The sequence below is a fragment of the Podarcis melisellensis genome (genome assembly GCF_964234715.1).
Source record: "Podarcis melisellensis genome assembly, chromosome: 3".
NCBI classification, from domain to species: domain Eukaryota; kingdom Metazoa; phylum Chordata; class Lepidosauria; order Squamata; family Lacertidae; genus Podarcis; species Podarcis melisellensis.
Genome location: NC_138530.1, coordinates 59,465,166 through 59,479,621, shown reverse-complemented (window position 1 = coordinate 59,479,621; position 14,456 = coordinate 59,465,166). Strand labels below are relative to the sequence as shown.

Below are 14,456 nucleotides of genomic sequence, written 5' to 3'. Positions count from 1 at the left end.
TTCTTAACCTAAGGGACCACTTTAGCTAATGGGGCCTCCTGCTGCTGCTGCGCAGTCAACGCAAGGTACTGCTTCCGGGTTAGTGGAGTCTGTAACCTGAAGCGTCTGTAACCCAAGGTACCACTGTATTTTCATCAGAGGGTATGGTAGGGCGTCCCTATTTTCATAGGAGAGATGTTCGGGGGTATGGAGTTGCTAATGTGTAGGTCCTGTTGAGGTTCCCTTGGAGAGGGAGAATCTGACGCAGTGTTGCACACAGTGCTCACAGGCACTGCTGGGTCCTTGAGAAATAGCTTGGTGGACCACCATTCCTGGTAGAGGCAACAAGGCAGCCTGAATTTGTTGACCTTACAGGGTGGGGCCTTGGCCTTCTGGAACCTACTTGGAATCTGCCAGCTTCTCAGGTGGAATCAGAGGGCCAGTTGCCTCTAGACCAGAAGGTCTGCTGTTCTTCCTCACAGGGCAGGTAGAACCGATGTCCCTGTGAGGGGCAGGAGGGGTCCAGCCCATCTGAGGAGAGAGCAGCTGTGAGCAGAGTTGGCAGTTCCTGACTGTTTAGCTGCTGCGTCTATTAATAATAAGCAAAGTTTCACACATGGAGATATGATCAGTTTGCTTAAGTTTCCCCACTATTATTTTATTATTTTTATGGTCTGTCTGTAAAAATAGAGAACAAGTTCTGTTGTTAAAGGGGAAAAAGGGCTTTCATCCATTCACCACATTCAACTGCTCTTTGTGAAAGCCAACACAAATATTATTATTCACAAGGCGCACCTCTTGACTATTTCTATGGTTCTCTTTCCCTTGCTGAGCTTTGTTTCCATACATCTTGTAAGTTTGCAAAATGCGGGAAATGGCTACATACTTATAATGTGATCCCATAGCCACAGGTGCTGAGATCAGCAGATTTTTGGATCAATATATCACGGAGGTGTGGGTGTGGAGGGACCAGGAGCTGTCAACTGATCCACTCTCCTACACCGAGGCAGGATTTTCCTAAGCCACAAAAACGCAAAAGTAATAAAGTGCATCCGGTGAAGAACTGGAGAGTATGAGCTGCAATCATAATTTTTCTGAAATCAGTTGGGGAAACTACCATCAGTTTCAATGGATTGGAACTGCTTCATAAGAGTTATTCATTCCAGTGGCATACACTGCCAACAAGGATTTACTCGGGAACCAAAGTACTTCTTTTGCCTTCAGGATGAAGCACTGTGAGTCAGAAGGCTTTGCTACACGTTTATTTTCCTCCCTATGTTAACATGTGGCATTTAGTTTCCATCTTTAATACAGAAATGTAGATTATTACTATTACTATCATCATCCCAAGTCTTTGAATCAATTGGCTGCAAATGACCTATAATATGACTTCCTTTGTCACTTTGGGGCTTGCAGACTTTTACCAGTGTAAAAGCAAAAATATACACACAAAAATATAGCAATGAACATCAAAGGTTTTAGAGTTTAGTTTTGGTTTGGATAGTCTTCCAAATTTGGAGATGCTCATTTAAAACTTATCCAGACTTTCCAAACTGCTCAGTCCTGCTAAACTGGGCTGAAAACACAGAACTGAGAAGACTTTTCCTCGTGAGGTTTCCAGTGCTTCAGCTAATGTACCCCTGATGGAAATATTTTGAGGTCAGCCTTCCTTGCATATTTCTAGACTTCCACATCTGTTCAGAAAATGGAAAATAAGAAAAGTCAATGCAGAAAATGAACTGCATGAACCTTTCAGTAATTCAGCTAATGCTTGGTTTTTAAAACGTGCAAAGATTGACTGGCTTTTTACCTCTTTTTCAGGCTATTTTGCACAGATTACTTGTAGAGCTCAGAAACAAAAACAATGCAAACATAATTTATTTCAGAATTCTTACAGAATCCAATGAACGTACAGGAACAAGTGCCACACTTAAGTGCTATTTCATATGTTCAGCTGGGGAGAGCAAAAACTTGGAGGACGAGAGGCATGAGCCCCTACTCTGGACTTTGCAGATAGCAGCATGTACTGTGCCTGCTCTGTGAGTGCTCAAAACATGTAGAGGCAACATTTACATGTTCACACTTCACACAATCCACTTATTTATTTATTTTAAAAGAAGAATCATGTCCACAGGGCCTCTGCTAAGCAATCTGCTGAGTAACCAGGTGGCGGGCAGAGTTCCCATTGATATGCATGATTGAGAGAAGGCGCTTGTGCAAATTGTATTTGATGCTGTTAGTTGAATGCATATACTGGATTTTTGTTAAACCTGGTATAACCAATCTGGTAAGAATCAAATTAATGTAGGGTGCAAGCGGGTCACATTTCTTAACTGCATGTGCTGTACTAGTTTGTTCCTTAAGTGGTACTTGAGGGCACTGAGTGATATTTTCTTTACAGCAATATTGTCTATTATCTCTTCCATTATCAAGGAACATTTTTACCCAAATCTATCTACAGCAGAACTCTTGTATTGCAAAGGATTCTGAAGCATATTCTAGAGCACACCCTCACTTCATGCAGAATGAGGTCCAAACCTCCGGTGTTTCACTTTTGGCTCACGTGAAAACAGAGGATGTCAAAAGCAGATGAGAAAACCAAAGGTGGCTGAGGAAAGAGCACCAGGTTTTATGTGGGCAGCTGCATGGGGAGAATTGTAATTCCACTAGTGCAATTAATCCATCTGGAGTAGAGAGTGGAATGTCCTCCAGTAGAAGCTAGGTAGGGAACAAACAAGGAGAGCCTTGATTCAACAGCAGCAGTCCCAGAAAGCACTTTAAGATTGGGCGGCAGTTATATATTTCACAAAGCATCCACATTACCCCATGATCACATGAATTTAAGCATATGTTTGAATATGGGTAAAGACATGTTATTAGACCGCATTTGTTTATTTGTGTGTAGAGGGCTCTAAGCAATTAAGAGGAGGCAGGGCTTCAAGGTACCTTCGGTGTATGGTGTGAATAGTATAACTTCGGAGTCACCAACTCACAGATCACAGAACGGTGAACTTCAAAAGTGTACATTGTGACACTTCGAGTTCCTGACAGATGAACACAATCTCATGTGAATTTGTTGCCCAGATGTTACTCTGTTGACATAAGCAGACCACTCGTATGAACAGGGAATTGGGGACTGGTCTCAGGTGCTTAGAAAGTTTGGATCTTCATATCACTGCTCTTATTCTTGCAGCAGATCAAGAAAAGATCCAGAGGGATGCTGCGAACCCATCCTATGAAGATGGATGGTTGCCAACTCTTGACTCAGTATTCCAGTTTCCAGGAACAAACACAGCATCATCTAATGCTCGGGGGGGGGGCACAACACACACCTTCACAAATGCACGAGATCGTTAACCACTATGTCCCACATACTGCTATGCCTAGCATTCAATGCTAGATGAACTTTAGGTTCTAAATCTACATCTACAGTCAGCTTTCTCTCATGATATCTGCAACAGATAACTGAAAGTGTGGCTTGCTTCCTGCCAAACAAGCACAACTAGTGTAGCGGTCCACAGCTTTTTATTTATCTACATAAAATAATGTTCTACTATTCCTTACTCAGAGCAGTGTGCATTAAAAAGAGTACACAAGAATAGCAGCCAAAATATCTAGGAGGGCAAAGAAGCGCAATAAAAAAAGAAGAGTTTTAATTACATCTGTATTAATTTTGCTTCTGGAGCACTTCTTCAAGAGCACGGGGACAAAGTATTTCTCTGTTTTGAAAACTTTGTGGCAGCTAGTACATTAGTAGTCTTCAGTCTTTTCAGGACCCACCCAAAACTCAAACGTACATTTGGCGAACCCACTTTTTAATTTTACACCATCAGTTTCTGTATTGGTAGTGTTGTTGCTGCAACCCACTTTAGGTGAGGCTGTGACCCAACCATGGGTCTCCACTTTAAGACCAGTGCAGCACACACACAATGATAAGGAGTGATAGGGTACTCATCTAGTGCTTTGAACTAGGATGTCACCTCTGCAATCATCATGCAATAATTAATTATAATGGTATTGGTGCTTGATTAGAGTATATAAACACTTACGTATTATTTTAAGCTGAAGGGAAAACCTCTGAAGTCGGGGTCATGTGTTTGTTTTGTTTTTTAGATGGGCTAAACCAATCCAGAATGACAGCTAGTGAACTTGGTGCCGATGGTGGTACAGTGGTTTTAGGGTTGGACTAGGACCTGGAAGACCAGGGTTCTATTCCCCACTAGGCCATGAAGCTCACTGGATGACTTCAGGCCAGTCACTGCCTCTCAGCCTAACCAACCTCACAGGGTAGTTGTGGGGATTAAATGAGGAACGGAAGAACTATGTAAGTAAGCCACCTTGAGGTCAATTGAGAAGAAGGTGGCATATAAATGCAACAAACAAACAAAAAAGTCATAGTACTGAAATGAATGTGGTGTTCACTGAAATATGCACAGGACTGTATATTTATAGGCCTCCTTTTAGGGTTGGAGCATCTCAAGGCTGCTTCCAGCAAATAATTTACAAAGCAATATATAAAAAATGAGGTTGACCAAATTGCAGGAGGCAGTGGAAGACAGAAGTGCCTGGTGTGCTCTGGTCCATGGGATCATGAAGTGTCGGACACAACTAAATGACTAAACAACAAAAATATATCAAAAACCACAAACACTATAATAATAAAATTTATAAATAACCATAATTAGCAATAACACTACAGTGGTACCTCGGGTTAAGTACTTAACTCGTTCCGGAGGTCCGTACTTAACCTGAATCTGTTCTTAACTTGAAGCACCACTTCAGCTAATGGGGCCTCCTGCTGCCGCGTCGCCGGAGCACAATTTCTGTTCTCATCCTGAAGCAAAGTTCTTAACCTGAAGCAATATTTCTGGGTTAGCGGAGTCTGTAAGCTGAAGCATATGTAACCTGAGGTACCACTGTAATCATTAGCAATAGCCAGCCCAATATACATTATAGTATTTGTGTGTAGATAGAGCAAACAGATTTTGGATTTACAGTTAATTTGGAGGCAGGGGGCAGGCTGGACATACTGTTAGCATGTTATGGATTTTTCTTCTCAAGTTTTTCAGTCTGGAACATTGGCCATGAAATTCTTCAGGCTCATTATCATATCCTATGCATTGCTTCTTGAATAGGGTGTCCCTCGGTGACTCAACCTGAAGTCAACCTTCTGTTCCCAGGAAGTGTGCATGCATGGGGGAGGAAATGTATTTCCCTTTGATCCTAGCAGAATGTTGATAAATCCTGAGTTAGTGCAGCTGGCACATGGCCAGTGATTGTGAAACAAATTAATCATGCTGATTCACAAATGCATGTTCATTGCTTGAGAGTTCATCACACGGTGACTTGCAGGGGTGTGTGCGCGTATCTTAAATCATTTTCTTCAACCATCTATCTATATACCACTGAACACTGTAGCTCGTAAGCAGTGTATAGTAAGGTTAGATGCAATATGAAAACTCAGTGATGTTAAATTTCTGATTGTCGTGTCACACATGGCAATATTCACATAACACAGCAGTTGCAAGGGGATGAACATGTATGTTTCAGTTAAACTGTCCAATGGAAGTGTATGGCACGTACCACATATGAATGGAATTGCCACTTGTTTTTCTGCCAGTAATGCTGTGCCTCCTTGAATAACTTATGAGAAACAGAAGGAAGGAGGAAAAGCTGAATCTACATGGTCCTTCGAGAGATTTACATGGAAGCCGTGCAAACTTACCATCAAATGAAAACTCATTTCTATGCTCATGCAAAAAATCACAGCCCCAGTACTCTGGGGTGCCACCATAGTCCAAAAAGTGATCCTGAGTAAAAATCTCAAGGATGCGTGGGGATTCTCCCTTTGGCTCTCTGTTTTTGTGCTATGGAGCCACGGAAAAGTATCAGGTTAATGCTTTTCATGATGCATCCCATGAGCATGGCTCTGTCATTCGATGACGATTTGGGGGTCTCCGTCAAGGGTGCCGACTTGAATAAAATAGCTCACACTATTGATCTCTTAACGTGGCACACCCCACACTATTTGAATGGCAATATAGTGCCTTTTTACTAGCGGGGGCTGGGGCAGATCCCTCAAATATATTTGAGGGGGGTGGGTTTGCAAAGGGACCTCGTCCCCTAGGAGCTGACTCCTAAGGTCCCCGTCGAAACCATTCCAGGGCCGATTTTTACCCAGGCCAAATGCAAAATGTCAACAGGTGCAGCTTTCCTCGGAAGCGTGAAAGACGCCTTCGCGTGATTTTCCTAACGCACATGTCTCAGGGCCCTTTGGAAGTCAGGCCGGGGAACCTGGGGCAGAAAGTGCAGAACTCCCCCACCCCCACAGTTTCCAGCACGTGCTTCTCATTGAAAAGGAGATTCCAGCGTGTCGGCTCGTGTGTGAAGCTGCGCGGCGTCGGTGCTTGAGAAACTTTTGGGTCCTTTCCCTCCGCCCGCCGCCCCCGCCGCTCTAGGGTGGGGCTGAGCGTCGTAGGCCGGCCTCCTGAGGCGAGAGGGGGCCAGCCGGAGCCCGCCCGGGAGCCCCACAGGCGAATCTTGAGGCGCGGCAGCCACCTGAGCGCCCGGCCTCTAGGTCTTGGCCCTGCGCGGGAGTCGCCCCACTGGGCGGGAACGTGGCGCAAAGGAGCCCTTTCCGCCTCGTTGTGTGTGGGGCTCCTTCGCCCTCAGAAGAGACGCAGCTGCTGCTGCCGCCGCTGCTCAAAGTTTTCCCTGCGGTGTTTTGTGCCGCTTTCTTCTTGGTTTTTTATTTTATTTTTTAGCCTGCCCCTCAGGCGGGGAAGAGGCGCGAGCCGGTATACCGCCAACTTTGCGCGTGGAGGGAAGCCCTGAGGGGGATGGAGCAGCTGCGCTCGTGAACTTGTCCACGGAGAGGTAGAAAAGCCCGAGGAGGAGGAAGAGTGCCAGCCAGCCCTGGGCAGGAGAGGATGGTTGCGCGCACCGAGTAATGTGAACATGTAAGTTTCGCCCTCCTTCTCGGCCCTGGGAAGGGAACGCGCTCTTCGTTTCTTCTTCTTCTTGCCGCAGCCTCGCGAACGGCTCTCTGATGCCTTGCCAGCCCCCGGGAACCAAATAAACCGGTTTCGCGTTCGTCTGCACTTTTCTTCCTTCCGCGGCATATTTTGGCCAGACACGACAAGATCATATCTCCTCACGGCCCCCCCCGAGACTGAGATGGTGACTCTTTTCGGGGCAGAAAGGTAGGCAGGGCCGGAAAGGAGGGACGGAGGGAGCCTTTTTTTTCCTGAAGAGCAGGTAAGAGGCTTCGCACCAGCCCCAAAGCTCGTGATTTACCAGGATCTCTCTCCCTTCCCCTTTGTTAAAAAAAAGAGGGAACAATTGATGACATTCCGAATAGCAGCGGTGAAAGAGTGAGTTTTAAAGATACCACAAACTCACATTTGACGCTTGTTAGTAACTTAATTTACTTCTGCTTTAGGGTTTCCTGCTCTCGTGGATGAGGTAGGAGGGCAGTTGCTCACTTGTGGGTTTTTGTTAGAACTTCATAAAGTTATGGTGACATACCTCTGTAGAGGTTCTGTAGAGTTTTAAACCCCAAACTTTCCCTGAGTCAAAGTGGGAGCGAGATCTTGGTTCATAAAGGAGCTATTTCTAGCTGAAAAGGTGCTCTGCCAAAAAACAAGGGGGGAGGTTCAGAGAACCGAAGGTATTGAGCTCCTTTGGACTTCCAGCCTTTCTTCCTGTCTGCTAGGCTTTTAGATTTTTTCTTGGAGAGAGAATGTCAAAGCGTTAGATTTGGGAGTTTATGCATTTAAGTCTTCTAGTGGCTGGCTGGACTTGCCCATTTGGCTACTACTTGTTACTGCATTCAAGCACAGTAACCAAAATCCTCTCACCTCCTTTGCTTGGCACTTGGGTAGTCTGCCTATATAATCAGAGGGAATGGGAATTTTTGCAGACTCAATTATTTTGTGAAAGGTGAAGAATAAAAGCTGTCATTTCAACATGCTCCTGAATTAATTCTCCCATTTTGGTTGTAATGCTTGGGAGTCTTGGAAGTGGTAAACAACCAATAATGTTTTGCTACCAACTTAAGCATCTTTTCCTGTGATTAATTAACTACCTGCTATAAGTTAATTATGAGAGAACACTTACATACCACCTTTCATCATACCAGATTTCAGATGCTGAAATTAATACATTTTTAAAAGGTATCAGATTTATATCAGAGCAACAATGCAATGCTTAATACAGCTATAATGACAATTTCACCAACATTTCTTTTGGTTCCAGTACAAAATAAACGAGATCCAGTTCTTTTGAAAATCCCTGTCGTCTGGGTTCTTCCCTCCCATAGTTGTTTGAAACTGGTAATTTTGGTCAATACTATAAATATAATGTTCTGGGTCTTCCTCTGCCAATGATCAATTGTTGGAGCCTTAGTGCTTCTCCAGGTTTTTGCAGTCATAATCTGCACAGCTGTTAACATTTGGATGCCAACACAATCCTATATTTCTGAACCTGCTGTTTCACATGACTTGGGAACATTGAACAGGGTCCATTTGGAGATTACATCCCACTTTCTCTTTAACATTACAGATTCTTTTACAAATAAAGACAATTCTGTGGTGGTTGGTTGGTTTAAAAAATCTCTTAGATCATTTGTTACTATCCTACCAGTTTGGGCAGTGTTCATTTCCCACTGTAGACAGGTGTAATGACGCGAACTAGGGCACCATAATGATACTCATAAGTAATATTACACTACTGCACAATGAAGAGGAATAGAGGTGGCTGCGATATAACGGAATTAGGGACTCCTAAACAGAACAGATTTACAAGAAAAGGGGGAAGTGGTGAGGCATTGGGAGGGAATCCCACCCTGGGCTCCTTATGCAGGAAGTGTGGGATAGAGATTGAATAATAAATAAATAAAAGGTTAAACAAAAAGTTTCTATCATGTATTTTGGTCTCCCCCTCCCTTTCAGGGTTTATTTTGAAATTGTGAGCTTCCATTGGTTTCAGCAATAAGATGAGATAAAAGCTGCAATCCTAAGTGCTGGGAAATATGCCTAATTGAACAGAGAAGTATTATTGTTGCAATGCGTTGTAATGGACACTGAGCCCTTGAAAAAAGTTTGGAAGCTTTTTGGAAGTGTTGCAGATATTTGCATTATAATTAATTACATTATTTAATGTTATAAAACTAATACATGGGTTGGATTAAATTATTATTTTTATAGTTTATACAGTGGTACCTTGGGTTACATACGCTTCAGGTTACATACGCTTCAGGTTACAGACTCTGCTAACCCAGAAATAGTACCTCGGGTTAAGAACTTTGCTTCAGGATGAGAACAGAAATCCTGCTCCAGTGGCACAGTGGCAGCAGGAGGCCCCATTAGGTAAAGTGGTGCTTCAGGTTAAGAACAGTTTCACGTTAAGAACAGACCTCCAGAACAAATTAAGTTCTTAACCCGAGGTACCACTGTACATAGGCGCCGACTCCATGGGGCTTGAGGGGGCCCGAGCCCCCTCAAAAATTCGTTTGGGGGGGCTCCGCCCCCCCAATAATCTCCGGCGCCCCTCCAGCAGAGCGCCATCGCCGCCCCTCCCCCAGCCCAAAATGCACAGGGAGGGGCGGGCTGCATGCCTCCTGCCCTCCCTCCCGAGCAAAAGATCCACCCAATTTCCTTTGGAGCTGATTAATAGGCGCAGCACGCTCTCCCCTATTCGCTCACGAGGAGGCGGCACCACTTTATTTGCATATTCATGAGCTTATTTATTATTCATGAGCTTTCCCGGGCCCCCCCCAATATTTTTTATAAGTCCGCGTCCCTGCCACTGTATATGCATTATTGTTTAGCAGTTAAAATCTCTTTTATGATCACATTATAGTCTTAATATTTGGTTTTGTTTGCCTTCACTCCAAACTACCCTTTTGAAAAAGCACCTGAGACAGCAGTTTCTTCTAAATCTATTGCACAACATTAGCAAAAGTTAGTCTTCAAGAGGAAACTTATATTTGCATGCTCTCTTCTGTAAGTGTACATGTAATTTCATCTGAGGTCAGAACTTCAGAAATGCTAGTTCTGGTAGCTAATCATGCAGGGTCACAGTTAGCTGAATGAAACCAAGGAAACTCTGTGCTCACCCTATTCATTACTCTCACCAAAGTCCGACTTTGTAACATTCAGCTTTAGAGGGTCGTACTGAGTTCTTTGTTCAATACATCATGTACATATCACAACAGTGCACTGCAGTCTTTGGCAATCCTCTTCTCTGTGAATGGTTTTTCTTGTTATAACGTGCCTACTCAAGACCAACTACCTAATCCACAATTCATGTACATATGTACTTTTTAAAAAGCAGTTGGATTAAAGATGATTGATTCTGTTCAGCTGTCATCATTTTTCAATCTCAAGACTGCTTCATTTTAATTGGGTAGTGCATCAGACAACAGAGGTCAGCATTTTGAGTAAAGACAAAATTATGCTACTTTCCTGAAAGTTATGATAGACAATGTAGAACTAAATATGGTCCATGAAGGAAACAGAATGAGGATATACAGTTATTTGTCTAAATATCTTACATGGAAATGTACTGGGTTTTTTTAAAAAAAATTATCATCATCATCTTTACAGTAAAAACGAATAAAAATAGAATATTTCTGTTGCATTTTCCAATCACTTATATTAAAGTAGAAAGGTCTCTCTGAAGCCCACTGGTTTGCATCCACCATTGCGGAGCTATCAAAACTCTTAATGCTCATTATTCATCATTGCTTTGGGGTCCCCGTGGCCTCCATGCTTGTAATGTCTTGGAAAGAATGTAAAAAATTACAGTTAGAAATATACTCTACATACCTTTCATAAATGATGTGTTTTCAGTTTCAGTGCTTTAAACATGAGTCACTGAGCTCAGGAAAGTTCTTTAAAAAAGAAAAGAAGAGTTCCCACATATAGCTTCATCTTTCATTTTCTTTTCTTGAAACTTAATAAGCCAAATGCAGCATGCTAGTCATATATTGCAATTCAGTAGGGTCTCACTGAAACTTCTGTTTTTGCTACCTGTCTAGTATTTCAAAATTAGGGAAAGGTGTGGGCCAGAATACACATTTGGTGGACTGTGTTTAGCATGATCTCTTAACTATGTATTGTTGCTATACATTCACACAAACATTGTTTTTCCATACCCAAGCAGGCAACAAGAAGAGTTCTTTGCAATTGAAGTAACTACAAATTGAGTGGCATGCAATTTAACTCAGCACAATTTTATTCTGGATTATTTGATAGATGGGTTGGGATCAGTTAGGATCTGATTGTGGAAGTTTCCATAGTTTAGGTCAAATTGAATGGTGATTCTGGAAGAGGTTGCCTGCCCATTCAGATGTGGTTTGAATCTGAATCTGCATTAAGTTTTATTTGGCACCTTTGGATAAGTTCTGTGACACATTTGGAGCTTGAGTGCCTTAGCTGATCTGTGGAGAGTTGGTGGAATAATGGCCTGCTTTGGGCAGAGTTTAGACTGTATGCTGCATAGTCACTTTTAGTCTCTGACTATGCAAACTAAATCAGGGAATCAAATAATGATTCTTTTCTAGATGCCACTGTGTTTGTTGACTTTAGGTGAGTGTTTTAAAAACTGATATGTGTGTACACGTGAGGTAACATTACAAAATAGTGTCCATTGTTGGAAGCCAAAGGAAGAGAATTATGTGCAGCAGTCAGGAGGAAGGAGCAAGGGAGGATGTTAGGAATATCAGTAGGCTCTCACCTTCACAAAGTAAATTTGGCAGGTCTGTTTGAGCGATGTAATGTCTCAGGCCTGCTGTAGTCAGTCTGTTCAAATTATAATGATTTTTTTCAATCCATTTTTATAGCACATGTCATATGTTATTCCAACAGATATTTTTGCTCAGAGTGCATACTTGCCATCCTCACTCTCTGCCACTTATACTAACATAGAAGGTTATTATGTGGGTACGTGAGAGGAAAGAAAAATAAGTGGGAAAGAAGTATTATTAATATTAGCTTTTGGTATGCCTCAGTGTTTGGAGTACACATGTTGAGATTTAAATATCTATATAAAAACAAAATAAAGTAGATGTAACTTGAGACATAGACCCTGGATTGAGTAGAATAATTAATTTAGGACGACCCAGTCTTTCTTACCTTCAGTGGGAGGAATTTGGTGTAGCACAAGCATTTCAGCTTGTCAGACAGAACTGTCCCCCATCTCCTCCTGTGCCAATAGGGTGGGGACAGTGTTAGAAACTCAGATATATAAGCTAGGCACCAAATGGCACCTTAAACCTAGGTTACGGCCACTACAACAGAATGTCTATTTTCCAGGGAGTTGGACTAGATCACCCTTGGGGTCGCTTCCAACACTAGAGTTCTACGATTCTGTGGTCTCAGTTGCATTGCTTGACTGTAGCTTGCTCTTAAAACAATTCACTTATCCCAGTATGCAAGAAGGAGAAACCCACAGAGTGGAAATGGAAATGGAATTAACTATGGACTAAGGCAGAGGTTTTTAAACTGTGGACACAAACCTGGCACCCAGAAATCACAATTGGACCTGCGCCAATAGCAAAATGTGCCTGGGAAATTTTGAACACAGGGAAGGGAGAAGGTTACATGGGGGAAGATGTGGGGAAGCCCCATTGTGCTATGGAAGTCCTTAATGTGGGATTCCAAAAGCAGGATGTATTAACTAACCCAATAGCTGTAAACTAGAGTTTCATTATTTTATTAGATCTTTTTGCACATGCATTGTTCCATGTTTGGTAAGTCATGTGTTAAAGACATATTAGGATACTTGGGAATCTGAATAACTTGTAGTCTCTTTCTCACCCCCCCCCCAAAAAAAAGGTGAAAGCATAATCTTTTTAAAGGCAAACTTGACTAAATATAGAAGCTTAGATTTCACTCTGTGATATTCATGGTGCGGTCTGTATTTACCCAGTTCAGCTTAGTTCATAGTTGTATTTGTTGAAACACTGGAGTAGCTACTTGTGTTCATTTGAACAGATAAGGTAGTTTTGTGTCAGAATTATGTTCGAGGCATTAATGCTCCTTAATTCTGCTCCTATAGAAATCATGTGGAGTTTTCCCTATTATCACAGAGAGGCAACTAAGATAAGAGAATTGAAGGCAAACTTCTAGGTCTAATAAAGAACCCAGCATATTGGTACATTTATTAACTATTCATTACACATTTCTGGCATTCCATTTTCAGGGTTTTTATTAAGGATTTAGTTGCAGTTGCACTGAGTTGCAGGACAATCATTTTGTTGTGTGCGAATCTAGTTTTAGAGTGTCTGGCTTCATCAAAGATCTTTTTATGTCTCAGAGTCCCAAGTGGTGTGTGATCATCTTCAAGTGCTATTAAGTTTATTTTTACTGCATGTCAGAAAACTCAGCTCTTTTAAGTTCATAATTAAGAACAACCTTCAATAAAGAAAAACCATGTTTCATAATCATCTCCTTATTTATTTAAAGAAAATAAGAAGCAGTTAGAAAATTTAACAAGAATTAGGTTGCAATCCTGTATACACTTATCTTAGAGTAAGTCCCATTTAATTCAATAAGGCTTACTTCTCAGTAGACATGAATAGGGTTGCACTTTTAGCCTCCTACATGAAATTCAGTTTTCATTTGAAATGCAAGCTGGTTCATTTTTAAAAGGTACCTTGTGGTTGTGATCTAGAGAGAATTATGGAGCGATCCTATGCTCTATTTATTCTGGGGCTTTATTCTGGGGCTTGAGGAAGACGTGTTGCTGCTGCGCTGGTGAAATGACCCCCATAGTCAGTCCGAGCTCAGGGCTGGTTTTGGTACTGAATTGACTTTGGTTACTGTGATGGATTAGCTTCTCCACAGGAGAGATGCTGTTCTGTTATTCTTGCTGGATCTCTCAGCAGCTTTTGATACCACAGATCATGCTATTCTCCTGGACCGTTTCTGTGTGTTGGGAGTTGGAGGCCCTGTTCTTCAGTGGTTTCACTCCTGCTTGTGTGGTCAGTCACAGAGAATAGCTATGTGTCTACATTCTGGCAGCTCAGATGGAAGGTGCCACAAGGCACTATTTTATATCCAGTGCTATTTAACATCTCTATGATGCCATTGTGAGCAGTTTGCAGTTGTTTCGGGTACTCTGTCACGAATAACCTGGTGATACTCAGCTATATTTCTCTGTTAAGTCTGAGTTAGGAGAGGCTGTACACAAGCTGAACCAGTGCCTTGTGGGCTGGATGAAGGCCAATAAACTGAAGATAGATAAACTGTGGGTGAGTCATTCCCAGGTCTGTGACTTGGGCTTTTTGCTTGTTGTAGATGAGCTGCACTTCCTCTGAAGGAATTTATTGTTTAGGGATGCTCTTAGAACCACCTTTCTCCATGGATGCCCCAGTGGCTTCACTGGCAAAGAGCGTTTGCTATCAGTGGCAGCTTGGGTGTCAGCTGTGCCCTTTCCTGCACAAGGATAGCTTGGCCACTGTGATTCACACA

The 14,456-nt window shown here is 42.5% G+C and overlaps 1 protein-coding gene across 4 annotated transcripts in view; it reads left to right on the top strand.

The window, feature by feature from the left end:
* Window positions 1–6,500: 6,500 nt before the first annotated feature.
* ADGRG6 (adhesion G protein-coupled receptor G6) overlaps window positions 6,501–14,456 on the top strand; it is a 100,338-nt gene continuing 92,382 nt past the window's right edge. For 2 of the 4 annotated variants that reach the window (XM_081905136.1, XM_081905139.1), the window contains exon 1: window positions 6,986–7,181. In XM_081905136.1, the coding sequence (XP_081761262.1) occupies window positions 7,156–7,181 (26 nt within the window). In that variant the 5' untranslated portion in view covers window positions 6,986–7,155. Of the gene's footprint in view, window positions 6,939–6,985; window positions 7,182–14,456 lie in introns of those variants that run through there. The other 2 variants (XM_081905137.1, XM_081905138.1) reach the window with 2 other exon arrangements.